The sequence below is a fragment of the Carassius gibelio genome, chromosome B24 (genome assembly GCF_023724105.1).
Source record: "Carassius gibelio isolate Cgi1373 ecotype wild population from Czech Republic chromosome B24, carGib1.2-hapl.c, whole genome shotgun sequence".
Classification (NCBI taxonomy): domain Eukaryota; kingdom Metazoa; phylum Chordata; class Actinopteri; order Cypriniformes; family Cyprinidae; genus Carassius; species Carassius gibelio.
Window position 1 is genome coordinate 3,537,045 of NC_068419.1, and position 27,909 is coordinate 3,564,953.

The 27,909-nt window shown below is 34.1% G+C and overlaps 2 protein-coding genes and 2 long non-coding RNA genes across 8 annotated transcripts in view; 1 reads left to right on the forward strand and 3 right to left on the reverse strand.

Moving 5' to 3' along the window:
* Positions 1–1,802: 1,802 nt before the first annotated feature.
* On the reverse strand, positions 1,803–6,976 carry LOC128012944 (C1q-related factor-like). 2 transcript variants are annotated; one of them, XM_052595552.1, is made up of 3 exons: positions 5,836–6,976; positions 2,756–2,972; positions 1,803–2,627 (listed from the first exon to the last, which is right to left on the reverse strand). In XM_052595552.1, exons 1-2 carry the CDS (start codon positions 6,484–6,486, stop codon positions 2,793–2,795), a joined length of 831 nt encoding a protein of 276 aa, XP_052451512.1. In that variant the 5' UTR covers positions 6,487–6,976; the 3' UTR covers positions 1,803–2,627; positions 2,756–2,792. The 2 variants fall into 2 exon arrangements, with proteins under 2 accessions (XP_052451512.1, XP_052451511.1); XM_052595551.1 differs by having other exon boundaries at positions 1,803–2,972; positions 5,836–6,972.
* Positions 6,977–9,026: 2,050 nt separating this feature from the next.
* Positions 9,027–12,696, reverse strand: LOC128012945 (uncharacterized). The gene is made up of 3 exons (XR_008183216.1): positions 12,624–12,696; positions 10,399–10,415; positions 9,027–10,043 (listed from the first exon to the last, which is right to left on the reverse strand). It is a non-coding gene; the product is annotated as an uncharacterized LOC128012945 (long non-coding RNA).
* Positions 12,697–13,646: 950 nt separating this feature from the next.
* Positions 13,647–14,751, forward strand: LOC128013481 (uncharacterized). Its single transcript, XR_008183322.1, has 2 exons — positions 13,647–13,743; positions 14,306–14,751. It is a non-coding gene; the product is annotated as an uncharacterized LOC128013481 (long non-coding RNA).
* An 837-nt stretch (positions 14,752–15,588) lies between these two features.
* The window catches only part of LOC128013343 (receptor activity-modifying protein 1), a 29,968-nt gene continuing 17,647 nt past the window's right edge, over positions 15,589–27,909 (reverse strand). For 2 of the 4 annotated variants that reach the window (XM_052596261.1, XM_052596260.1), the window contains exons 2-6: positions 24,022–24,154; positions 18,857–18,892; positions 17,511–17,540; positions 17,265–17,415; positions 15,589–16,446 (exon numbers count right to left, since the gene is read on the reverse strand). In XM_052596261.1, the coding sequence (XP_052452221.1) occupies positions 16,203–16,446; positions 17,265–17,415; positions 17,511–17,540; positions 18,857–18,884 (453 nt within the window). In that variant the 5' untranslated portion in view covers positions 18,885–18,892; positions 24,022–24,154 and the 3' untranslated portion in view covers positions 15,589–16,202. Of the gene's footprint in view, positions 16,447–17,264; positions 17,416–17,510; positions 17,541–18,856; positions 18,893–19,140; positions 19,277–24,021; positions 24,155–27,909 lie in introns of those variants that run through there. The other 2 variants (XM_052596259.1, XM_052596262.1) reach the window with 2 other exon arrangements.

Genomic DNA, 27,909 nt, shown 5'->3' on the forward strand with positions numbered 1-27,909 from the left:
TTGAAGCAAAGAAAGGTATTATATTTTGATAACATACAATAATCATAACCCAACCCATATCAGTGTATTAAGTAAATAAAGTGGACTCTGACTTCATGTTGACATCATCTGACTTTAAACCATTCTACAACCTCCACTGAAGATCGCTGCGAGCTATTATACTTTGACATTAGGAGTTAATTATATCATTTAACTGAGAGAGTTTTTCCATTAATGAAAGAGCAGATATGGTGTACATTCTTGACGAGAGGCTCAAAAATGTCATTAAAAAAAAAAAACCTCAAGGGTGATGATGATCATCTTTATATCTCCTCAAACGTGCAAGATGGTTAATCTGTCCACGGTTATAGACATGAAGTGTAGAGTGTCTCGGCAGTAGACGGTGTCATTTAAACTTCACATCTAAACATCTTGTTGTGTACATAAGCAGCCTTCATCTCTGGCCTCTCCTCCCAGCGCTCATGCAGCTCCAGGGCTCTCTCTCTCTCTCTCTCTCTGTTGTTTTGAAACACTGATCATCTCTGATTAGGAGGAAGTGCTTCCCTCCAGACATGTGGCATTTCACACTCATTATACCTAGCTGTGATCGCTCCTCTTTTCTTTATCCTTAAAATCAGTCCTTTTATCTCCTGTTCTGATTTCCTGTGTCTTTATAACAGAGGGATCTACTAATTTATAAGAATTAACAGCATATAGACCGGCACAGAAGGGAGATCTTTATCAAATTACAAATAAAGAAATGAGAAGTTAAACAGAAATATAAAATGACAAAATTACTGAAATTAAAATAAAAGTTGAAAAATATACAAATAAAAGGTAATTAAAAGTATATAATATATACAGTATATAAGACTTGAAAATGTTATAATTTGCTGAAAGTCTACTCACCCTCAGGTCATCCAAGATGTAGATGAGTTTGTTAGTTTGGAGAAATTTAACATTTAATTTAGCAGTTTTTGTTAAAATTGTTCACTGTTAAAGTACAATAAATAAAAAAAATAATATTATATATATATATATGCATCTGTTACAGCAGCACTAACTAACTTTGGCTCAAGTTGGGGACATTTAGTATTCAAAAGCATAAAACTGTTAGGCTTACAAAAAAAAAAATCATGATTTGTTCAAAATCTACTCACCTTCAGGATATCCAAGATATAGATGAGTTTGTTTCTTCATCAAATTTGGAGAAATGTAGCATTTCATCTTCTACAGTGAATGGGTGCCGTCAGAATGAGAGTCCATACTGCTGATAAAAACATCACAATAATCCACACTACTCCAGTCCAGCCCATCAATTTACATCTTGTGAAGCAAAAATCTGTGTTTGTAAGAACCAAATCCATTATTAAGAAATTGTTTACTTCAAAATGTTGCTTCCTCTATTCATAATAACACTTTCAAGTAGAAACTCATATTTTGGACAGAAGTGAAGGTTTTAAAGTTTAAAAGTCTTAAGGATGGATTTGTTTCTAACAAAAATGCAGCTTTTCATTTCACAAGTTGTTAATTGATGTACTGTGGACTATTGTGATGTTTTTATCAGCTGTTTGGACTCTCATTCTGACGGCACCCATTCACTACAGGGCATCCATTAGTGAGCAAGTGATGGAATGCTACATTTCTCCAAATTTGAAGAAGAAACAAACTCATCTACATCTTAAATGGTTTGAGGGGAGTACATTTTCAGTTTTAGGTGAACTATTTTGTGTTAGGATGCTCCCTTGGAAGGCAGCTGTCTATGTAGATAACACAGCAGACACTCCATGCATCACTTAGCAATCGACCGAGTGACCCAAAGAGTTAGAAAAATCCCATTTATTAGCAAAAGCAAAAATCTATAAGCTGTAACATTTAGATATTTGGATACATTTTACAGGTCATGGCTATTGTGATATATACAGAACATAATTTTAAATAGTAGTCATCATCATCATAAACCTGCATAAGTATTACAGTTATAACAGATCTCCATCCATTGTTAAGTAGTAACTTTTAGTTGGATAAGATTTATTTGAAATGGTAATATTAGCCACATACTTCATAATTCATTGGTAGAAACAACAATGAACGGGTTTAGCTTTAGCTGTAAGCTGAAACGAATGCTTAGCTTTATTAATGCTAATACTTCCACATTCACACAGCAATCACAAACAGATGCACTACTATGATTTACAACAGACTCTCGGGGACAGGGTGTAATTTACAGCAGTCAAAAGCAGGTGCATACACTCATTATGATTTTAGGGTCATTCACTTCACATAAAGTCAGAGACATTGATAAACAGCAGTGCAGATTGACAGATTGATCATACATACAAAGACAACATCATAATAAAATATCAACTCTCACTTGACTAGGCTTTTGAGAAGTTATGACTTTGATGAGGCTCTCTCATTCTTGTTTATTTCATGTGTGTCTGTTGAAGGGTTTTTAGCAGATTCAAGAACTGAAAACCACATCCAGTTGTGTTCTCATTGGATCCAGGTTTTAAAAGCACATGTCTACTACCTCAAAACATACAAGCCATTCCCTTCAGGCTGCATAATGACTCTTTAAACAAATTAGCTCGTGTTTTGTGACTCAGTTATGAGTGTATAGCTGTTGATTTTCAGGTGAACATACCCTGTGGCAAACAAAAACAGTTCAGGTAAAACAAAAATAAGAAATCGTTCTTGACCTAAACATGTCAGGGTTGTTAATAGCCATCAGATTTACAACCTAAATCAGTTAAGATCCCCTAACAACTCTTACCTACAGACCGAGACTGAATTCAATGACCTTTTGACCTCTAGTCACTGTACAGAATGAAGCCAGCGAAAGTGCTGTACTTGTTGCTGTTCCCGCCGTGTGCTTTCCCACCGTCCAGCTTGATGAAGATCTCGTCCCCGGGGTCGAGGTGCAGGATGACGGTGTTTGAGGCGTAGTCATAACTCTGATCCTGATCCTGAGCAATGGCACTGGCTCTCACCTGCAAAGAGAGGAAGAGGAACAAGAGAGACCTTCAGCTCAATTTGACATTTAGTACAACTGTTCAGTCTTTTTAAACCTGAAAGAGAGTGACTCATAATATGTATACTATCATAAAAATTTGGGGTTTTTAATGAAACAGAAAAAATTGTGAGTGACAGTAAAGACATGCTACAAAAGATTTATATTTTAGTTTTTTATTTTTACTTTTTTATTCAATAAACAATTGTGAAAAAAGTTGTATCAAGGTTTCCAGAAAGAAATTAAGCAGGACAACTTCTTATGAAAAATGCTGAATTTTACATGACGTAAGGGGAAAGAAATAACATTTTTGGATGAAGATTTTCTTTACAGCTTTTCTTTAGGTGAAACTGATGGGATTGAAACACTATTTTGTTTTGTTTTTTTCCTTTTTATGCAATGGCATATAATCTCATTTCTTTGATGACATACTGTCTGACTCTCAAATTACCAGCTATGTTTTTTTTTCCGGCAGATTAAAATGAGTTAATGTTTTCATGAATCTGTTTCAAACAGCTGATGGTTTATCTGTGCTTCTTCTAAGGCAGACCTTTTAAAAATGTAAATTATGAAAATGCGATCAGAAGTAAAGCTGGAGGCAAACAAGAATTGGATGTTCCTCAGTTAATTTAAATACAAGGATCCTACAAAGGAAATGTGGTTACAAGCTTTAAACAAGTCTACTTCCTTCATACAGGTGTACACCAATTCTGATAAAACTAACATGCATTAATATACAATTCAATACGAAACATGAAAGCTGCATCTTTAAAAAACAAACAAATCAAAAGGAATTCATGCACATTCTCAGGGACAATTTCCGTTGTTATTTGCACATGCTTTACAAATGCATTGCATTAAGAAAATAATAAATGCAAGCTTGGAACAATCTGACATACTTTACTGAAACTATAGAATTAATCCACTTAAATCCAGACATCTTAAATGCAAAATGGTCAGTTAAGTGCATGATTTAATCTAAAGAAGCATATTTTATCATACAATTGCTGCCAGGTCTGTAATATGCAACTGAAATAAAATTTTGTCAAGAACTTTTGGTGATTTTGCTCTTTCTTCATTCAACTGCATATAACCTGTAATTGTATGTCTACTGCCAACACAGAAAAATGCAGTCGGGGGTTTTACCAGATGGCCACAGAGTGCTTTAAAATGGACCAATATGGCTTGACATATTGAGCTGTTTCTTACTGTGAAATGTGGGTTTGCGTCCAGTCTGTGTCACAATCCCATCAAATTCTCACTATACCCTCCTCATTATTTCAAGCCTCTATAAATAATACAGGCCACCTCCTCTTTAAAACCAGGTTGGGCAAGCAGGTTTGAGCTAATGGGATAAAAAAGCTGTAAGTGTTTATTGGGGACCCCGAGAGAATGGACAATTTTGTCATTTACTTGTTTGATGGACAGGGACTGAAGTCGCTGAGATATGAGGGCATCAGTCAGACGGTGAAATGCTGTCGCTGTGAGCCATCTCTCTCTGCGCTCATATGAGTAACACAGCTGACTCAAGCACACAGCATGCGTGGGTGTGTGTATATACATGTATCTTTGTGTATAAACTCATATCCATCATGTGTGCTTCCTTGTGTATAACTGACCGAGCATGAGGGAATTATAATTAGAGCCCACAGCCTGGCTAAAGCAAAGGGGATAAAAGATATATACAGAATAGCCATGTGTGCACAGTGTTTGTGTCAAGACTCTAGTGTTTTGTGTTAAATGGATAGTTCAATTAAAATTGAAAAATACACCATGATTATATGACCTTTGTCTTTCAGAGAAATACATTCAAGTTATATTAAAAATGTCCTGCCTTTTCCAAGCTTTTATAATGGCAGTGAATAAGATCCGAAATTTTAAGCCCAAAAAAAGTGCATATATTCATCATAAAAAAGTACTCCACACAGCAAAATCTCTACCCCCATTATAATGCTTGGAAGAAAGTCAGATAGACCTAAGATGGTTTGTAATTGTATTCACTATCCCTTTAATAGCAGCAATAAAAATAGCAATATTATAAATATGTGTATGTGTATATATATATTATTAAAAATACTAATAATAATTCACAGTATATTTAAAATGATCCATCTATCCATCCATATCTTATATATATATATATATAAGTACACACACTTTTAAAGTATTTATTTTGCATGTGAAAGACTCATACTGAATTTTGAGTAGCCGTGAGTGTCTGAGAAGTGCCCCCTGATTTAGAATCACAAACTGAGGGATGTCAGAAAGAAAAGTATAGTATGTATACACACACACACACACACACACACACACACACACACACACACACACAAAGCGACACAACTGACTAAAGGTGAACTGTTGGTTTAGTGAAACCTTTTCTTGTTTACGGTTTACATTGACCATAGACATGACAGAAGTTCATCTCAAACATGAAACTGACCTTTGCTGGAAAGCAACCCTAAATGCACTCTCTGTTACATATGGGATATCCTGATTTATAAATAATCTAATTGAAACCCATTGGAATAGAATTGTTCAGAAACTCGATGAATTACATACCAGTGGCACTCTGTTTTTCCAGTGTTATGTAATGTATGAATTGCATGTGTTGCCGGAATAATATGCACCTTATTTTCCATTTAAATCAGACATAGACATTATTGCAATGTTAAACAGCTCTAGGATTGATAGACATCTTAATCTGCAGTCATTATATTTAACATTTTATAAAATGACAGATGTGTAGTAAAATACATGAAACATTTGAAACCTATATATATATAACAAAAATATTGTTTTCATAAACTTCAGTACAGGTGTGTTAGCTGCAAAACTCTTACCTGTCCGTTTTTCAGGAGATCTGCCCACATACTTGTTCCATCTCCTCCTCTCATGAGGACGTTATATGTGAAGAAGTACGTCCCTGGAACCTTGCACACAAATTTCCCAGTCGATCCATCGTAGTTATTCCCAATGTTTGTAACTATGTCATCAAACCTCAGAACCTCGTAGCCCTCCTGCGGGTTTCGCAGACCTGCGTAAAAGGCCACACGGGGTCCCATGGTATAGATGGCTGTCCCCATTCCGGTAGCTGTTCTTCCACCCAGAGCAAAGATGTCCGGCCGCTCGGTGTGGTTTTTATTTCCCGGTGGCCCCATTGGTCCTGGAGGACCTGGCTCTCCGGGTGGTCCCGGGGGTCCTGGAGGACCTGGAAGCCCTGGTTTTCCTTGGCGGCCGGGTTTGCCCTGTGGTCCGTGGGTGTAGGTGGGCAATGGGGGTCCCATGCTATGATCAGTCAGCGCCTCAGCTTCCAACTGCGTATTAGTGATAGCCGTGCCCGTACCGATACCATCGGTAGTGCCAGTTTTTTCCAAGAATGGATCGCAGACCATTCGGCAAGTGCCCAGCATCTCGTACTGACCTCCGTTTTCAGTGCTGCCCGCCAAATGAACCAGAACAGGAATGAGGACCACCAGCACCAAGAGCAGCATGACGGCCGTACCGGCCCCCAGCAGGGTCTTCCGTCCCAGGCTAAAGCGGGAAAGCGGCTGGGCCGCCAGCACGGAGCTCTCGCCGTAAGCCGGAATATTGACCTCTGGAAGTGAGAGGGAACAAATTCCCTCAACGTCAGGTGCTCACGAAGATGAGAGGGAAAATGAGAACCACCAGGTATCTCAGATGAGTGTGTGTGTGTGTGTCTTTCTTGCCTGAAAGAGAGAGAGCAGTCACTGTTTCAGCAGGTGAGTGCAGAGAAGTGTTTGGGCGTTGAGGAAGGAAGTAGGATTGAGAGAGACAGAGAGAGAATGCCCTTCTAGTGGGTTTCTTTGTATGACTCAAAAAGGACAAGTGGGAGGAGACTTTCTGCAAAAGAAGAAACAGTGGGAGAGCGAGAGAAAATCAGAGAGAAAGAAGGGTATTTGGGGAAACCCAATGCCAAGTCCTTTAAGTGTGTTTTATTGTGCAGTCTTTTGAAATATGATTTGATTTTCCACTTGTTGAACAGCAAGACTCGATGGCAGGGTTTAGACGTGGTGGTTAGATAAAGCACGAGAGGAGAGGGAAAACGAAGAAGAGATAGTCTGTTTTCTCTGTCTGCGTGATGGTCAAGTAAATATGACAGGATGCATTCTAAGCATCAGTTAATCGAAAGGGACACCTGCTGAGTGCAAGAAAAAGGATTTTTCCACTTCCCTCTTTCTCTGTCTCTTAAACCGCCCTCGACACATCTTCCTGGCATCGTTATGTAATTATGTCATTGTTTATTTATGTGCACTTAACACACAGTAATTCTTCCATTGCTCACTCGGATTATGACAACATGCTACTGGCATGCTAGTATTGTGTCATTTCATTAAATAAACACTAACTCATATGAGAGTTGATCATCATTTGTTGTCTTGCGCTATGATCCATTTGTACCATGAACAGCAGGCTGCTTTAATGAACACAAGTGTATGAAAATGGGAATATTTACATTATATTTGTTCATTCAGGAGGTATTTCGATCCAAAGCACATGCAATGCCAGCTTTCCCATATCGTTTACCTGAAAAGTTGAAGAAACAAGATGTGAATGGTGAATGGAGAATTAAGGCCCAGACTTCTTCATCAACCCAACTTTATAAAGCCCAGTAAACCACACTTATTCCATCAGAGAAAAAAAACAGCATTTCTGGAATGGTTTTATTACAGGTATTTTAATGTTAAGTGTGACATGCTCACCAGCAAACAATCAGTTGCCCTTGTGATTAATCTTAGCCTCCAACGAAGTTCTGACAGGGTCAGAAATTATGCGTCACAATCCTGCTGTGTGGCTGCTCCTACGATGGTCATCTAATTAAGAATCAGTTTGAACAGCAATTAATGACATACTTTGTCTGTGAGAGAAAGAAAATAAAAGTTGATATCTTGGTAGTTTTCTCTTGATATTTATATTCATATTTACAATTTACCTTAAGTTTGCTTTGAAAAATGAACGGTCCACAAATTTCCTTCCGCCAGCCATGATCGAGTTCAATCACTTGAGTTCTTTGTCATGCACGTCAAAGTTGAAGTCAAAACATGACCCTATTGATGGCATAACTAACTCTGTCTAACATAAAAGACTACTAACTTTCATGCAAGATCTCAATACATTTGTTTGCATGCTGTTTTCTAAAGCACCTTACATCACATTCAACATACACATTTCTGACAAGCAACCATGATAAAGGATAGAACAAACTGCACTGCCTGCACCAACCTTAAGCGAAGAGCTCAAGAACATCACACAGCCGGTTGAAGCAGGTGGTAAATGGTTTCCGGAGGTTGCTGGATTATTACAGGTCCTTTCTGGCCATTTATTTAATGAATGCCAAGTCTGAAAGAGGACTTGCTTAGAAATGCACAGCCTTGGGCTTGTTATGGGCACATTTCTGGTACAGTGGTAGAATTTTCCCACCATGCTGGACACCTGGGTCTGATTCAGCCCACGTAAAAAGATGTTCCATTGCAGCTGCAGGAGCTAATGCTCAATCTTGAGAATGGAGTCGTGTTGGTAAAGTTAACATGGAATCAAAACAGGGTTTTCTGCTAAAACTTAATTTTCTAAACGCAAACTTTTGAAAGTTGGTGTCAAAGTAATGTATTTTTATTAATTTTTTAACATGTTACTATTATTGTCTTTGTGTAAACTAAATTTATGGAAATGGTGACCTCTTATGCATGCATAGCCTTTCCTTACAAAGTGACATCGTCAACTACTGGCCAAGCATGCACAATACAATGTTTTAGGTCATTTTCGCAGATCTATGTGAAAAGGGATTGTTTTGACAACATTGTCGTCTGTACACAAAAAACATAAAAGGAAAAACATTTTAAAAAATTTTTGTATATCATTCAGGTAAACATACCCTAAAAGACGGAATTAAACATTAAATATAAAAATGAAAAACTAAAATTCTAAATATTACTAAAAACTACAATACAAAATGTTCTCTACTTATTTACCTATTTAATGCATGCTCCTGGTCTTATTGCGAAGAATGCCTCAGTGCACATTATTTACTCAAATTATGTACAAATTAAAAGTGACTTTGTAAACATTTGTTAAATGACATAACTTGTTTCTCACTTACAACAGGATATAATTTAGTCCCAAGCTACATATTTCTCTTGGTTCATTAAGAAATGTGTTGCATTACAGAAGTAAAATGAGTTATGAATTCATTTTATTCATTAGATTCCAGTTCAAGTTCCTGGTTGCAATGGTGTAATGGCTAAAGGTCAGCGCTAGTAACCAGAATAGCTATAAGCCATGCGCCATCACTTGAGAAGGACAATTAAAGTGACAGTTCACCCAAAAAGAACTTTTCATAATTTTTCATGTCATTCCAGACAAGAGTGTCTTGCTTTTGTGGAATATGTTTTGAAATATTTTATATTTATACATTGATAATAGATGGGATTCAATGTTGTTTTGGACCCCATATTCTTTAAAGGCATGGATAAAACAGTTCTTAAAACAAGTTCTATATACAGCAAAAAAAAAAAAAGCATTTAGTATCACTTTAAATTCATGTTGCTTCAGGAATTTTCTCTTTGTAAGTACACGGTGCCTTTCATTTATTCCACCGTACACAACAATCTAAAACCGAAGGTGCGTTTTCACGGAGACATTGCATACTTTTCCATCCTCTCTAGTGGCTTGTGATGCTGTCATGGGACATGATGAAGACTAGGGGAGGGTTTGCTGACTATCACTGTGAGTCACTGAAACAGAGAGAATGTTGATCATTGGCTGCAGGGAACAAAGGCCGTGTGGAGCTCCGAGCGCAGTGACTCAAACCACGGCTGCGGTGCCCTTGACGCCGGCCGCAGTAATGCGACAAGAACAGAGACTTTTCCAGCCCTCCCTATGTAATTTACTTCCTCCACTGCTCTTCTCCTCCCCATGCCTCGGCCAGCTGAGAACAACAAGCCCCTTGAGTCAGTCACAAGCCCCCAGAGAGATGCACGCGTCCTGCTCATCCTTGAGCGAGGGGGGATTTCTTGTTCCTTATTCGATTTTACTTGAAAGCAAACATAATGTACAGATAAACCTCAGGCTGGGCCGGACAGTCCATGATTTAAGCTAGAATGATCTTTTAAGCTGATTTTGCATGCATGTGCTCAGTGTCTGTATGCATGGACATACATGTGCGAGATTTTTTATGAAATGGTGTCCATGTCTGGCAGCACACTGAGGAAAGGCGATAGCTGGTAACTTTAAAAGCGATGAAAAGCATTATAAAAACTACTGTCCAGTCATTTCAGCATCACCTCACAAGTTACACAATGCATTCACACAGCCGAAATATCAAACTATTTTATGGTACCACTGCATTTGAGGAAGTCGTGCTACAAAATATTGTGAGAGGCACTCACCAATGTCCCAAACAGCCCTGAAGGGAAAGGTAAAAACAGCAGGAAAAACATTTTTATTATTCAGTTTTATTATCATGTTTTTGCACTGTGTGTAACAACATAAAAGCACCTAAAATATTTATGCATGACTTCCCTGCATTTTTCTTAGCGTCTACTCGAAAGCATTTATCTCTCATAGTCAAGTTGACCTGGGGCAATTTATGGAGGAATAAATAAAAAATCATAATTAGCAATGTTCCTCTCTTGGCCAAAGTTGACACTACTGTACATGCTAATTACGGTACAGAAATATGTAATTTTTATGTGTTTGTGTTGTTACACATAGCAGGAATAAAAAAGGAAATAGATATGAATGCACATATTAAAATGCTGGCTGATGTTATTAACGGTTTTGATGAATAATTATTTTTAGTATGACTGGTAATATAGAAATTCTATACAAATTTCATATACATAAAGTATATAAATACATAAATATTTATATACATACTAAAATAATCAAGAAAATTTAGGTATCACATTACACACAGTATAAAACAATGTACAATATGAAGAAAAAAAAAAAAAATTATCTAGCAGCATATAAATGTATAAATAGCTAAAAGTCATAATAAATGCACAAAGGTCCAATATCTATTTCTGCCACATAAGAAAAAAACTGGCATAGGCCTATAATGTTGAAATTAAGAGACAAGTCTCATCACTAAAACTTTATTTCAAAAGAATGATTGTTTTATTTTTATGTGGTAGAAATGGGTTTTAATATCGATCCCAATAAAATAATCTCTAAAATCAACCAAAAATAAACATAGTGCAGACATATTGTGCATTCCTATAAATACACTCATGAAGGCAAATCAAAAATACACTTTTACCTTCTTCTTCAGGGCTTCTGCAAGTTTTAAGTTAAAAAAAACAATTGCTTATGGTTCAGTGTGTGCAAAAACATATATAGTAGGAGATGGTACTTTTCTTTTAATTCTTATGAATTAAACACAAAATTGTTTACAAGCCAAAAGAGTATTTACTGTAATTTAATTTTTAATTATTGTTTTTGGTCAAGGTTTTTTAAATCAGTGAAATAAAGATTTGTTTGTCTTTGTACAAGTAGGAGTGATTGTTGTCTCTGTGGAGGCCGTAAACCTCAAAATAATATGTGGGGAATCAAGATGGTTTTGATTTACATATGCTTGCTTCCTACGGCATGTACCACACACACACACACTCAAACAAACACACACACACACACACACAAACAGTAACGTGCCAAAGTGTACTTTTTGATGTCAGATTGCTACCTGCCCACAGATCAGTGTGTTTCTCTCTCTATGTGTGTGTGTGTGTTTTCCACCCACCATACAGAGCAACATGTCAGTTTGTGTTTGCATTGCAGGCTGTTTGTAGATGCACACACATGACTCAGAATCTGTGCTTAAGATCTATATGACATATTACTATTTGAATTAAATCTGCTGATATGCTTAGATTGCTTCCATATTCACACACAAATTCATACATAAACTAGCCTATGTACTTTTACAAAATATTTTCAAATTATAGTTAATTGGTTTGGCACATTGTTAAAAGACTATGAAATAAGGACACATTTATTTGAAACTAAACAACACACATTTGTCTGACGACTATTTTTTATGATGTATGATCATTTTCAGTCTTTCACAGTGGATTTGAACTTTTAGTTCACTTAAATATAAAGTGGGTTCCCGTCCTATTAACTAACATTGATTTTGTCATTTGGATTGTGGATCAGGAGGGCAAACATTCAGATGTTATCTTCGTGACAGCACTAACCTTTTCTGACCTAGAAATCAACCTTTCATTCATTAAGAAATGGCCCAAATCATAAATGAATCATATCAGACAAGTGTGTTGAGTTTTCTTAGACTCCACTATAGTAACTTAGGCCTTTCAATGACGAACATTAGAATTTAAATGTTTATTAATTGTTGATTTGTCTTCAAGCTCAGCCACAATATTCACTTGTAAATGTCGCCATCCTGTGGCACTATGCTGCTATGCTAAAGTTACAGATAAATAAGACATAGTGCACATTAAAATAACACATTTGTTGTTTTAGACTTACCAGCACGAACTGGAAATAGATATAAATACAAGAAAATACAACATAAGGCAAATACCCACATTTACAAACTTCGTGTGATGCCTCATACACCTACAAATTAAAAATTCACCAAAAAATTCACCTTATTTCGCAATATGTAGGTCGAAGTTTACAGTGTCCTCAACAACGTGCTCGTGATGAGTAGTTTACCGCCCTCAGGATGTGCGCATGCTCAAATCGTCTGATTTGCCGCCTTTATTTTTCATTTAGATGGCGCGAAAACGGAGTGGAAAATAATTATTTCAGTAGTTGATCAATGATTAATAATTTCGTTTTATATTAAACACCGTTATGGTAAATGTCACATTTGCATTTTTAAATAAATAAGTAAATAAAGTTTAGTTGAGTATTATATTAATTGATTAACTTGACGTTGTTACCTACTATGAAGGACAGCATGATTTTTATTCAACAATGCATAACTTAACTTTTTCGATATAAAATGGGAAACTCAAGAGCTCATCATAAGTCTCTCTGAACTTTGACCTTGGAAGTATTTGTCCTCAAATGTTCTATGATCAATAAAAAATAAATCAAAGTACAAACACAATTTAGATTATTTAGATTATTGATTACTTTATTCACTATGAATGATATATATATATATATATATATATATATATATATATATATGTATATATATATTATGCAAAAGTGTGAAAAGACCTAAGATTATTTATATTACATATGTGTCTTGTTACTATTTTTGAGTTTCTTGACCATTTAGAATATTTTTCACTATATTTTCTTCTCACCCCATTCTCATGGTGTTGTCTTGCGTGCTTTACAGTCTACCAACACTTTATTCTTATCTAAAGAGTTTAATGACCTGACATTTAATCTAATTTGCTAAATATATTAAACATATAACCATGTTGCCATCATCCTTGAACTTTGCCAGTAACGAGAAAACAATTAATTGAATTAATTAATTCACTGATTCTCTCTTTATATAAACATGGAAATCTGTTTATTTATATCAATAAGTGAATTTTCCTTGTTTAAGTCCTAGAGAAATCATTGGAGAAGGTTTTTATGAAACAGTACTAGTGCACACTTCTCACCAAACTCAAACACATTAACAATGCCAACTTTTCTAGGATTACCTCCACAAAGTTATGCAATACTAAATCATGATCTAGATGTGGAACCAGACAGAACAAACTCTCGTTTAATCAGAGAGAGAAAGACAACAGAAGAAGGTAAAGGTGATTTATTTTCTTTTTTCTTTGCAAGAAAACTACATAAATCAGTTGTTTTAATGAATTTGTACCTTACTACTTTCTGTTATATCATACTCGTCTCAAAATGCAGAAATTTCCGTCAGCATTTCTATTCTCACTTTCCATCGAGTCTTTTATAACATGCATGATGCACACGAAAAGAACGTGCAAATACAACATGCAATCTTTCTCCAAAAACTCAATGGTTGACATGACACATCTGTTTTTAATAACACTGTCTATTCAGGTTTTCCGAAACACTGTGTGTGTCCATGCATGCACTCAAGTATTAAGTATTTTCCAACATTGGAGGAATGTGTTCAATCAAATAAACACTGAGCAAACATGTTTTGTTCAAGGAATTACGATTTCATCACGTTATGCATTATGTCTGTCAAACATTAGTGTTTTTCTGTGCATTAGGGCGTAACGAATGTCATAAAATCTTCACGCTGTCTTCTGCTGCTAACTCTGTACTCCTTTTCATAAACCTTCCCTCTGCTCTGGCTGGGAATGTCCTTGTTTTTCCTGTGGACGGCAGCCGCTGGGTCAACATGAATGTACTGATCCAGGTCACTGATCTATATATATAACATATTATAGATCAGTGATCCAGGTCCTTCACTCCAGAGGTCACGAGGTCACCGTGGTGTGAACTGCCAGCAGCTGATAAGTCAAGGAGCATCATAATGCACCGCACTGCAAATCCATAATAGTGACCCTACCAATAATAGCAGCGCCCTCTCTTGGATAGACTACGTCATGTGACATGAGGATGCTTCTCATTTACATACAGACTCATATTAAATGCCGTGGTACTCGTATCACTCTTTAGACGTGATGGCATTTTTGCTAGCAGTGGTGTTGGCAGTAGGAGGAGCTGTGGTTCTTTTCTTACACTATTTGTGTTTTAGAACGTGCAGGAAACAGAAATCAAAATATGAGTGATACACTGATAAACAATAAATGATATTCAGTAATACTCTCTATGAAGCCTGTATTTATAATGTATTTCAGGTGTATTCTAAAGGCAAAGCACCTCAAATTAATAGGTACAAAAAAAAAAAAAAAAAAAACACTTTAAGAACATTAATAATATATATATATATATATATATATATATATATATATATATATATATATATATATATATATATATATATATAAACATACCATACCATTTCAGAAATCTTTTCTGAAATGGTATGTTTTAATATCCAAAGGAGGCACTATCTTATTAAATATGCACTAATGAACTTGAACACTGGATAAAGCCTTGTGTATTTTGAATATTTTCTTTCCGTCTGAAAAAACTCTATGAAAAGCCAAAGAGCACAAAATTGACCAATGCATGAAAAAGCATGCATTTTAATGTCTAGTCTTATGCATGCATAACTGCTCACTAAATTAATGTTAATAATTATAATTCCTATATTTGTAATATTTAGATGTTGTTCAGAATATGCACAGTATCTTACTAATTTTATGAGTGTTTTGTTACTGCTTAAAATCAATATATACAATGTATACAACTGAAATACATTGTAATGATAAATAATAATCATTTAGCAGTTGTCTGCTTTTCATAAAATAAAAAGTCTTGATCTCGAATAATTACGATATTATGAAGTGGTTATAAGACATTAAACCTAAGGTTAAAATATTCTAAACAATGTCAAAATATAAGACTATGGGACCCATAATGCATTGTAGCTTGTATATAATGTGTTCATTGTGTGTTATAAATCATTACGCTTTTAAAAGGCATAAACAAAAATTGTTAGGTATTGTAATGTATTATAACTGCAGTTAAGACTCATGAGATGATGAAACGATTATAATGGTTTTTATAAGGGATTATTCATGCCATTACAAATATGCTTATAATGCATTAAAAATAGGGCTTCGATATTTTGTTTAATGTTTAGGCTTACATTTGTGTGAGTTGCTGAGCATTTTCAAACTTAAAATAAATAGCTGTAAACTGACATACAACACCCGAAAAAAGTCTAGCAGGATATTTTCAGTAAGCCACAGTATATTCATATCATGATCACAAATCGTGCATCTGTTATACATTCAATCATGAGTGTGTTGAAAATTCACACACCCACTGCGTGTTTTATTTACAGTAATTACATCATTGTGAACCACATGAACTTTGTATAGTCCAAGTTTACTTTAAAGCAACCACTCACTCAAAAACTAAAAACTGGGTCATCATTTACTCACCCTCATCTCATTTCAATCCTCTGTTCTGCAAAACACACACAAAAAAAATCTATTCTGAAGAACATCCAAACAACAACTTCAAAATATCTTCTTTAGAAGAATGAAAGTCATACAGGTGGCAGACGTGAGTGTGAGTAAATGATGACAGGATTTCAATTTCTGAAGCGAAGTATCACTTTAACTCATCCGGGATAAGGCAAAAGCATTCAGTCCCTTAAACTACTCTTCCAGATCACGATGTAGACTATGAAGGGTATGAGGAGGATAGGCAGCAGTGTGGATATGAGCACGACTCCAGCCGGGGCGTCGGGTAAATCTTCTTCATTGTTACAAGAACTGAAGTACTGCTGGTGTATCCTCACGAACAGCTCCTCCATCACGTGATTAGGGTAGAAACACTTTAGCGCATAGCATACGTTCTCAACACACTCAGTTAACATGTTGTAGTTTCTGGACATAAGAGAAAGAGAGAGAGAGAGAGAAACACAAAGTGAGCGTGTGACAGAAAGAAATGTGTAATCACAAAGGTTTACTAAAATGTACAATATGAAGGAGTTGGAAATGAATGTGTTAAACTGATCAGAAGTGACTTTGTTACAAAAAAAAACTGTTCTTTTGAACTGTTCATAACAGAATTCTAATGTAAAATGTATCACAGTTTCCACACAAAAAAATTATATTTAAATGAGCAGCAAATCATCATATTAGAATGATTTCTCAAGGATTATGTGACAATGTAGACTGGAGTTATGATGCTGAAAATTCAGCTGTGCATCACAGGAATAAATTACATTTTAATATATATTACAATAGAAAACAGTTTTAAAGTGCAGTAAACACATTACAATTACTGTATTTCTGATTAAATAAATGCATAGTTGAAGAGCATACAATACTTCTTTCAAAAACGTTAACAATATACTGACCTCTTTTGAAATATATGTGGTGATACTGTTTATAATGATACTGTCCTAAAGTCAGTTGTGTGACAGAAAACAGTAGCAAAAAAACCCCTAACTCTGGTTGACAACAATGACATGATTTCTTATCTGTTTTTATAGAAAATGGAAATGTCTCTTATTGTTCAATGGAACAGGAAGCCTCTGTGTCCCTTAACTAGCCAGCAATCAGTCTTCAAGCAATACCCCACTTCTTTACCGCACATCCTTCAATTGTTCTATGACCATTTCCTTTCTCTGTGCATATACCATGTAGGTAAGCAAGCTTGTATGTACGAAAAGACATAGAAACTCTTAGTTTTGGCTTACCTTATCACCATCTCCATATTACACCAATTGTCCTTGCCCAGTTCACTCATGTTGACATTGAAAATCTCCCAGCACAGTCCACCATAATAATTCAAAACCTCTTCATGACAGTAACTGTAGTGTATTGGAGAATCTTGATTCTGAAAATTCTCTGAGTCACAAGAGATTTGTTTATTAATTGATACTGACACCAATGATCTAGTGAAGTCTAATACTGAAACATCCAGAGTCACAGAAATCTCTTACCATTGTCCTCATACGTGACATTGTGTCTCTCTGAAACAGTGAAAATATCATTTTGAATGTCAGCAGTGTGTGCGATGAAATCATGCAAGCATAAATAATGCAGCCATTATTTACATGTGCTAAAAGATTTGTCCAGTTTTTGCTGTACACTTTCATTTTTGACTCTTATCCTCTCATCTAGAGAAAAATACCATTACGAAATGAGTAAATGACGTTTTAGCATTCCTATTATCAATGCAATTCAATATAGGGTGAATAGACACTTTGTGAAATGTTATCATAGTTTTTTTTTTTAAATATGAAAACATTTTTTTTTTAATATATAGAAAAAAAATGCATAAAAAATCTGCAGTGTCCCTGTTTAACTGTATAAACCTTCACCTTTGTGAATGAAAGAGTTTTGATATAAACTTAAGTGTATTAACATCAAAATTGTTTGAGATTATTTTTAGTGTGTCTAGAGAGAAAATAGGATTTCTTATGGATGTCAGTTGTCTTTCATTCAAATTGCAATCATATAAATACCCAGACAATGTTATTGCTCAGAGGTTTCTCTTTCATAGCTCATGAGACTTCATTGAAGTTTAATCTTTGACTCATCCCAAACTTTCTTAACTCAAAAAAAGACACAAACGAGACAATGATGACATGCAGCAAGAATGAACATGGACATCGTAGATGAGAAATATTTGAGTTCATATCGAAATATCTCACGTTTAACTGCAGACTTTGGCATCTTGGCAAATCTGAGAACAATTTTAAACAATTTGAGATTGCGATTGAGATTTGGGGAAAACCATTTATTTCATGAAAAAAAAGGTAATCTTTCTCTCACAATTCTGACTTTTGTTCTGATTTAAAGGTTCACCCACAAATGAAAATTATGTCATTATTTACCCTCTTGTTGTTCCAAACCTATATGAATTAATTTCTTCTGGTGAACACAAAAAAAAACAAAAAGTTGCTGATAGCCTTTGAAGTATACCATTGAAGTCAATGGCTGCCAGCAACAGTTTGGTTACAAACATTAATTTTTGTGTGAACTATGCCTTTATTATCTCATAATTCTTACCTTTTACCTCACAATTCAGACTTTTTGCAAATTACGACATATAAACTCATAATTGTACGATTTAAAAGTCACAATTACTTTTTGTTTTTTTGCATTTTATGGTGAAAACAGACTTCCATTGGGATTGCTTTAGCTTTCTCAGAAGAATGTGTTTAAAGCAGGTGATTTTGGAAAATTTCAATTTTCTCTCTCTGTTGATGTCTAAAAGAAATAACTATGATTTTTAAAGAGTATTTTTTCTTTTTAAGAGATAATTTAGTAGTTTGTTGCTTACCTTCAAGTACTATTCTGTAATCTTGCATCGTTTGACCTGAAAGAAACAAACTTTTTAATGATCATCCATGTTGCTCCCAGACGTGCTACAACTTCTTATAATAAATCTATTCTATTGTAAACCAGATGGAAGCTTAGTGCAACAATAGTAATGTTGATGATTCATAGAAAAGCTTGTAATGTGATTTCATGTCTCCTAGATAATATCCACAAACAATACTAACGGCATTGCTGATGTTCACACAGATATGCTTTATCTTAGATCTTAAACTAAAGATCTCCTACCACAGATCATAGATGGATCCAGCAAAAGCAAAAGTAATCCAGAGAGATGAAGCATTGTGAAATTATGAATGTTAACTACATAGAGTGAGTGAGGGAGCTATTGGGTGAATAAATGGATGTGGGTTAGCTGTGGCTGGAGCATTTAAGGGGAGAAACAAAAGAGGGGAGGAACGGAGGAACACAGGGAGACTGCAATTCTGTGTGTGTGTGTGTGTGTGTGTGGCTAAAGAAAACATCCCACCCATTCCCATCCATTGGGAGTTCGTGGATAGTTTGGGATGAGAGATTTCTTTGGAGCTCCAGTTAGTGGTAATAGGAGTGCAGCTTTGTGTTTGCACATTGGAGCCAGAGCTATTGACTTCCTGCCCTGATGATAAGTCTCTGCGCAGGGCGTTTTCTCAGTGGACACTGGGAATTATACAACTCAACTACAGGATTACATGATTCCTATGATAACTTCCAAATGGCTTTTCAACATCCGGTAAGTGTGCTTTATTATCAGATATGTTTTCATAAATTACATTACATTAACAATGGTCCAGTAAAAAAACAAACTAACAGCCAAAAATACCATTTCACATATTTCTTTGACTGTGAATGATTCAGACGAGTCTGCAATTTTGTGTCATGCACTTCATAAGTTTCCATGTATTTCATATTTTAGCCTTTGACAAGCTACAATAAAGATTTTCAGGATATTTATTTATTTTTTACCTGACTTTTTAGTGTTTTTCAAAGTTTTTTTGGCAAATTGGATGAAAACCAAGGGTTGTTAAAATTTTTGTGCAGCCTCCAAAACACATCTATGTGTTGAAACTTTGCATTAACACCCTAAATGAAAAAAAGGTCACAAAAGTTTAGGAGTAAAAACATTGTTTAACAATTTTTAAGCAATTGAAAAATTTGTTGTGAGAACTTAGTAAAACTGTTGACGTGGTAAACATGTCTATTTCCGATGTTGACTAACCTGTGTTTTAAGTTCTGTATTGTGGTTTCGGAGACACATTTCATTTCCGCTCCTACTGTGTTAAGAAAGACGACAACCAATAAACTATTATTATTTACTTTTTCATTTTCCTTTCAGTAAATCATAAATCGATAATTTGACTGTAAAACACCTCTTCATTTCACTCTTTAAAATAAAGCTTTCAAAAAGGGGTTTTTGGAGTGATTCCAGAGAAGAAGAATTTTTGTTTTCCTTCCAGCGAACCTGAATTTTTCTTGGTGTAAAGAACATTTAAATAATAGAAAGGATTGTTTTCCTCTATAAAGAACCTTTTGTGGAATAAAAATGTTATTGATGTTCAAGGTTCTTAATGGAACCAATAATTACAAAAAAGAACCTTTAAGAATGTTGTATTGAAAAATAAATAAAATCTCTTTATGGCCACTCTTTGAGTCGTAAATCATTTATTTCACTAAAATGCCATTTTACCACAATTTCATTCTAAGTGACTTCTTGTGGTTTGCAGGTATGACTCGAACTGTAGAGTTTTGCCGCTTTCTTTGAAAACACTTTCCTTCCAGACTGACACCTTTCATAGTTTCTATGTTTCTATCTTTATAGCGTGATCTTGCAAAATTTCCACAACGAGTGCCAGTTAGTCCCTTGCAGATCGCATTAAAAAAATTACATAATTTGTTTATTTTGCTCTCTTATGTTCAACCCTGTTCACAATTACGTGATGTATAATCTGGTGTACATACAGTATTCTGAAATAAATAAAGCTTTCTGTCTTAGTGCAATCAACATTATAGTGACATGAATGTTTACAAAGATCAGGGTGATCCAACATTATAATCAAGGTGAGTAAATAAACTTCACAAAGTGAATTATACAACACAAAATTTTTTACAGAAACTCAATTTCAAATAAAGCACACAGCTAAAGATGTCTAACCCTCATAACGAATGTGTGTAAACTTGTTTTGTCAGTGTCTTTGCACCTTGGTCCATCAGAAATGACATTTAATTCTTACTGTGTATGTGGAAGAATGACAGTACAGTAAAGTTGAAGCTGAAATGCACATGGCGTGCATTTATGAGCAAAATGTTGCACAAGACGAAAAATTGGATAATCTTATACAATTGTTGGCTATGTTCATTTTTTAGGTCTTCCTGTAGATAGATTTCGATTGAAAAAATGCAATATGTTTGCGAAAGAGCTTTGCTGTAATCACTTCTGTTAAACTATGTCTCAAATTCAGATAATATTAGGTAATAAAACAAAACAGCTGAAACTCCATGAAGCCACAGCACACACAGCAGGATTTAGTAATTTTTTGGCATAAATATGAATGTTTCTGCTGACCATTTACAGCTTTCATGCTTTAAGCAGTACAACGGTCAGCTCAGTTCATACGTGATGTAATGCAAGAAACTATAAATTCAAGAAGACGCAATAGTATTTCAAAATTTTCATCACCAACTCAGCAGCAAAACATTGTTTTTTTTAGTGTTAATGCTTTTCTGCACCGACTGAAATATGTACCATAAGGGGATCTCCAAACCCAGACGTCAATATTTAATCATACAACTTGCGGCTGATTTGCGTGAGGTTGCATGCTATCTGCGGAGAACATGTACAAGAGATAGACATGCAACGAGACCTGACACACTTTGTCTAAAAAAGGTCATTTACTGTCAACAGATCAACAGAACATTTATAGCCTACTTTTTTATATATAAAACCAAATAACTGAAAGTACTCTTGTAATTAATATATTTATAGAATACTTCAGAATAAAGATTACTTTAAACAAATTAGCGTGACTGCTGATAGTTTTTAAGTCTAAAAACTCATTATATCATTATATCCAAAAAGTATGGGTTTAAAACTCTGAGATTACAATGAAAGTTTCTTTTTACTTTTTTTGTATTTAAACCATAAATAAACACAAACAAAAATAAGCTATAAAATAGAAAACCAAAGGAATTTATGGACATTTAAGCAATTAACATTTTACTCATCTATGGTTGTTGATAACAGAATTTTTAAGGAAAAACATTTGTGCTCATTTTTTTTTTTCAAAATAGAAGCACACTAAAAACCTGTTTTCGAAATATTTTCACATTTCACAAATAATTACAAATAAATGACGATTAACCAAATGTGAAATTTGGACCCACTTAATATTAAGTGGCCTTAACTACTATGTACTTACATTTTAATTACATTGTACTTATATTTAAAAAAAACTACATGTAATTGCATGTGTATTTAATTTCTGTAATTACATTTATAATAACACTATTGACCCATACTTTACACCTTAACCCACCCTTAAACTTACCCATACCTCCAACCCTCTCCCTAACCTTACCCCTATCCCACCTCAATAGCAGCAAAAGTGTTTTACAATACAATATAAACACAATAAGTACATTGTACTTATTTTTTTATGTAAGTACATAGTAGTTAAGGCCACCTAATATAAAGTGGGACCTGAAATTTAGAAAGTAGAAAGACTTAAATAGTAATTTCTTGTAAAACTTAATCCAATAATGTTAATTTTCCTACTTCAGAAATAAAATAAGTGTAGAAAAATTTTCACTCACAAATTATTAGTAAATTTCACAAATACTAACAAAGAATTGGCAAATTTTAAATATGCAATTTTTAAATAGAAAAACTAAAATATAATTTTCTTGTTAAATGTACTCCAATAATCTATGTTTCATTTAATTGTTTAAGAACTTTAATAAACTAGTTTTGTTAAATGTAAAAATACGTCTATATACATATTGTTTTTATTATTTCACAGTCAGTTGTGAAGATGGACAGCTGTGGAGATTCTATCACTGCTGTAAACTGTGATTTCTGGCATGAAGCTAACAACACTCCAGGCACAGTGTCAAATAAAAAAAAACAGGACTCATTTCTGCAAATAACTCACAGGAAATGGGCTTTAGCTAGTTTGGCAGTGCTGCCACTACCAAACATCTGTCACATCCTGTCACATATTACCCAAAATGCTGCCCTACTGATTAATATCTTTATTTTGAGCACAGTTATCTAAATGGCACCCAGTACTCTGAGAAAACAGTGCCGTGTGTGCACGTCTGCTATCAGTCAGCGGCCCGTATGTGAGAAAAATACTCTTTCTGTTGGCAAATACAAGATAAAAATAGAAAAAAAGTGGAAAAGAAAAAGCATAAACTGAACAAACATAGCATGAGGAAAAGTGCTGATCTGAAAACATGGCATCTTTCTACAGCATGGTGTGAAATTAACACCCACCACCAGTCAAATGTGAGCATGCTGCGGGTAATTTTGCTTATTTGTGTATTTTCAGTAACCTGTAAGACGTCTCATACTGACAAAAATGAAAATCCTCATAGGCAAATGTTTGCATGTGCTTTTAGAGTTAAATTCATCTGCTAAATAAATGTCTTGAGTGAACTTAAAATGATGCCTTCGTTGATCAACGATTTATTATTTCAGAAAGTTTTCTTCAGTTATGTGGACTTGAGCATGTGCCTGTAATGTATTAGTGTGTATGTACAGATTCTTGAATTTCTATTGTATTGCAATGACTTGTTTCCAGGATGTGACAATAAAGCTAATCGAACTGAAATGTATTGATATGTATTAAACATTGATCACATAAACACTCACATGAAATAAAACTCTTAAAATGTCTTTAAAAGCCATACTCAGTACTCAACACTTGTGAAGCCCGATGAGGCTAACAGTCATCTAATCTGCAACTCTGACAGAGGAACAAACCCAACCTGACATCACAAGACAACAGCTTACTAAACATGAAAAAATGTAATAAAATCTGCCATTACGGTGTACACACAACTGGAAAATTATCAACTATGTAAAAGGGACAGTAACCCAAAAACATGCAAAAAAAACTTTCATTATTTACTCACCCTCAAGTTATTGCAAACTTGCATGAATTTCTTTCTTCTGTTGAACATAAAAGAAGATATTCTGAAGAATGTTGGTAACCAAACAGTGGACGGTAGCCATTGACTTCCATAGTGTGGGAAAATACACTGTGTTCTGCAGAGGAAAGAAACTCATACAGGTTAGAAATAACATGAGGCTGTGTAAATGATGACAGAATTTTCATTTTTGGGTGAACTATCCCTTTAATATTTATCCAGTATCCCTTAGTGTTTATAAAGAAAGGGCAAATGGCACTGAACCACAAAAGTAAGTTTTTTTTTTTTTTTTGCTGCATTAACCCAACCTGCTATATTTGTTGGTTTAAACAGAAAAAATAAATAACAATTAATGATAAATAATACAAACATATCATATAAAAGCTCCACTAAATATGCATTATGTGTGTTCCTGAAATAGTAAGTAAATTTGAAAACAACAATATAAAGTAACATTTTTAGCATAATTGCCATGATCTAGAAACATATCTAACTTTAGATTTACAGTTTACTAGAAATAGCAAGCAGTTAAAAAAAATAAAAAAAATAAAAAAAAATAATAATAATAATAATATATATATATACATATGTATACATGTATATATATATATATATATATATGTATATATGTATACATGTATGTATGTATGTATGTGTATATATATATATATATATATATATATATATATATATATATATATATATATATATATATATATATATATAGCCCCCCCCCCCCCCCAAAAAATAAAATAAAAAATAAAATAAAATAATAATAATTTTTAATTGGGTCACTGTATTGCACTAGAGTCTGCAGATGTCACCAACACTGTCTCTGCATTATCGTTCTGATCGGAAATTGTCCAGTTGCACCAAGTAAGCATACTTCCTGTGACACTCTATAACACATCTCGTATCGTGACAAAATTGAAGTGTTGCAAAAAAAAAAAAAAAAAACAACCGGTCATAAGCATTTCATTTCATTAAAACTGCTATCAACTTGATTGCAAGCATACACACAACTTATTTTAAAACCGCATAAAGCAACATATAAGAACTGCAGAAAGCAGCAAATATATATGAAAATAATAATTTTGCATTTAAGAAAATGCATAAAAACACAAACATAATACATAAATTAGCAAGCGTTGAATTAAGAATTTTATTAAAATCAAAGTGTCCATATATGCCACATGCAAGTAGTTTTTAGGTGTTTTGTGTGTGTGTGTGTGTGTGTGTGTGTGTGTGTGTGTGCGTGCTCTTGTTTTTTTGACATATCAGGACACAACTTTGTATAATGTCATGGGTATGACACAGGTATTACAAGGAGACGGTGACTTATGAGGACATAACCCATGTCCCCATTTTTCAAAACACTTATAAATCATATAGAATTAGTTTTTTTTTTTTTGAGAAAGTAAAAATGCACAAAGTTTCCTGTGAGGGCTAGGTGTAGGGTTGGTGCAGGGCCATAGAATATACAGCTTGTACAGTATAAAAACCATTACACCTATGGGATGTCCCCACTTTTCATAAAAACAAATGTGTGTGTGTGTGTGCGTGTGTGTGTGTGTGTGTGTGTGTGTAATGTAACAGTGATTAAACTCTCATTTTGTTGTTATCAAAACTTAAAACTTAGTTAGCAGCCTCTATTTTCAATAGCGTGAAGTGCAGGAGACTCAACTCTTAATAAAGTTTAACATTGACATGTTTTTGGATGCAAATTTAACTTCTTGGAACAGACTTTGCATTGAGAGCCTCTAATGCCTTGCAATTACCTTCCACAGGCGAAACAAGGTCAAATGTTATGTGTGTGTGTGTGTGTGTGTTTCGAATGAACTGTGAACGGCATGCTTCAAGTAAACATTGTACCCATCAACGATCTGCCAACCACAGATTACTCAAAACAAAACAGAGAAACGGGTGGGAAAGAGAAAGGGTGTAGGGCATTGTGTGAGAAAAGATATGTGCTCTCTGAGAATCAATTGAATTTTACGATCCTTTTCGATACTTACTCAGATTAAATTACACACATAGCATGTAGCAAAGACATAAGGATTGTGTTCAGTTAATTATTATTATTATAAATCATTAATGCAAATTAAGTGATCAGCACCACTGATACTAAACAAATGACTGAACATGATCCTGCTTATATGGTTACTTACTGATTAAATGGGCTTGAATATTAAAATGCAGTTTTATCAGATGTCCCTCAGAACATGTTTTGAACAGAACGCTTTATCTAACAATTTTCTGCAAACATACTGCTTCTCATTTGCAAGTTTAAAAGCTTGTGGTGTTCTGGTGCAACACTCAGACACCCAAGCAGATTCGACCTCAAATTCCACTGATCAAAACCTACAATATAACCGCAATTAAAACCTACCTGGTCTCTGCACTTTGGGGAACCATTATGACTTTCTGCTGAACTCAAGACCAAGCCAAGAGACCCAAACCATCTAAACAAACATCTTTAAAGCCAAACATGTTCAACTGCAATTACATTCTATTGCAAATAACTAATATATATATATATATATATATATATATATATATATATATATATATATATATATATATATATATATATATGTAGAAATTAAATTATATATATATATATATATATTTTTTTTTTTTATATATATATATAACAATACAATAAAAATTTATACTAATAATGACTATATATATATATAGATTAGTGCTATCAAATGATTGTACTTTGTATATTTATTATTTATATATAAATACAAACACATGCATGTCTGTAATTCATGGAAATGTTGTTTGTATATTTCATATATTTATATATAATATAAAATATATGAATATAAATATATACATTTAAACACGTAAATATTTCCTAAATATATACTGTATGTATGTTTTTTTATATACATAATAAATATACACAGCACACACAGGTATTATGTAAACAAAAACTTTTATTTTGGATGTGATTAATTGGGATTTATTGTGATTAATCGTTCGACAGCACTAATATATATATATATATATATATATATATATATATATATATATATATATATATATATATATATATATATATATATATATATATATAATGTGTGTATCACATAAATGCTACAAACCTACAAGAGTTCCTAAGTAATTAAAGGGCTAGTTCACCCAAAAATTACAATTCTATCATAATTTACTCACCCTCTTGTCATTCCAAACCTGTATGAGTTGCTATCTTATGTTGAACATAAAAGATTATTTTGAAGATTGCTGGTAATCAAACAATTGGTGGTTCCCATTGACTTCCATAGTAGGAAAAAAAATACTATGGAAGTCAATGGGATCACCATCTGTTTGATTACCAGCAATATTCAAAATATCTTTTATGTTCAACATAAGATAGCAACTCATACAGGTTTGGAACGACATGAGGGTGAGTAAATTATGAAAGAATTAAAATTTTGGATGAACTATCCCTTTTATGTTAAAAATATAAAAATAATATAAATGAATAAAACATAAAACACATCAGAAAAGAATAATTGTTCTTCCATGTTTGTTTTTTGAGTTTTGCAAAAGAAAAATTTATGCAGAAAATGACCTAGGCTAAATGATCTAAAGTATATAATGATTTAAAGCCACTTTTCATGTATCAATTTGTCCCACAAACGCCCCCCCCCACCCCCCCCCCCCAGACCTGTTACTGTCTGCGTTCCCATTGTGGTCTAAAGTAAATAGTCTGGTGACATGTCTTTTAAAATAAACCTAATTAACATCATTTTAAAACTACATTTCATTACACAATAACAGTAATAATTTAAACAATTCTGCAAATATATGGTGGTTGAAATACAATGTTGCAGGAACTCAACCAATCAGAATGTGACG

What these genes read in the sequence shown, in the direction of transcription:
- LOC128012944 (XM_052595552.1), bottom strand. Translation starts at nt 6,486, where the DNA reads ATGCTGCTCTTGGTGCTGGTGGTCCTCATTCCTGTTCTGGTTCATTTG. An exon ending in ATCTCCTGAAAAACGGACAG is followed by an intron (nt 2,973 to 5,835) that starts GTAAGAGTTTTG and finishes CTCTCTTTGCAG; the next exon opens with GTGAGAGCCAGTGCCATTGC.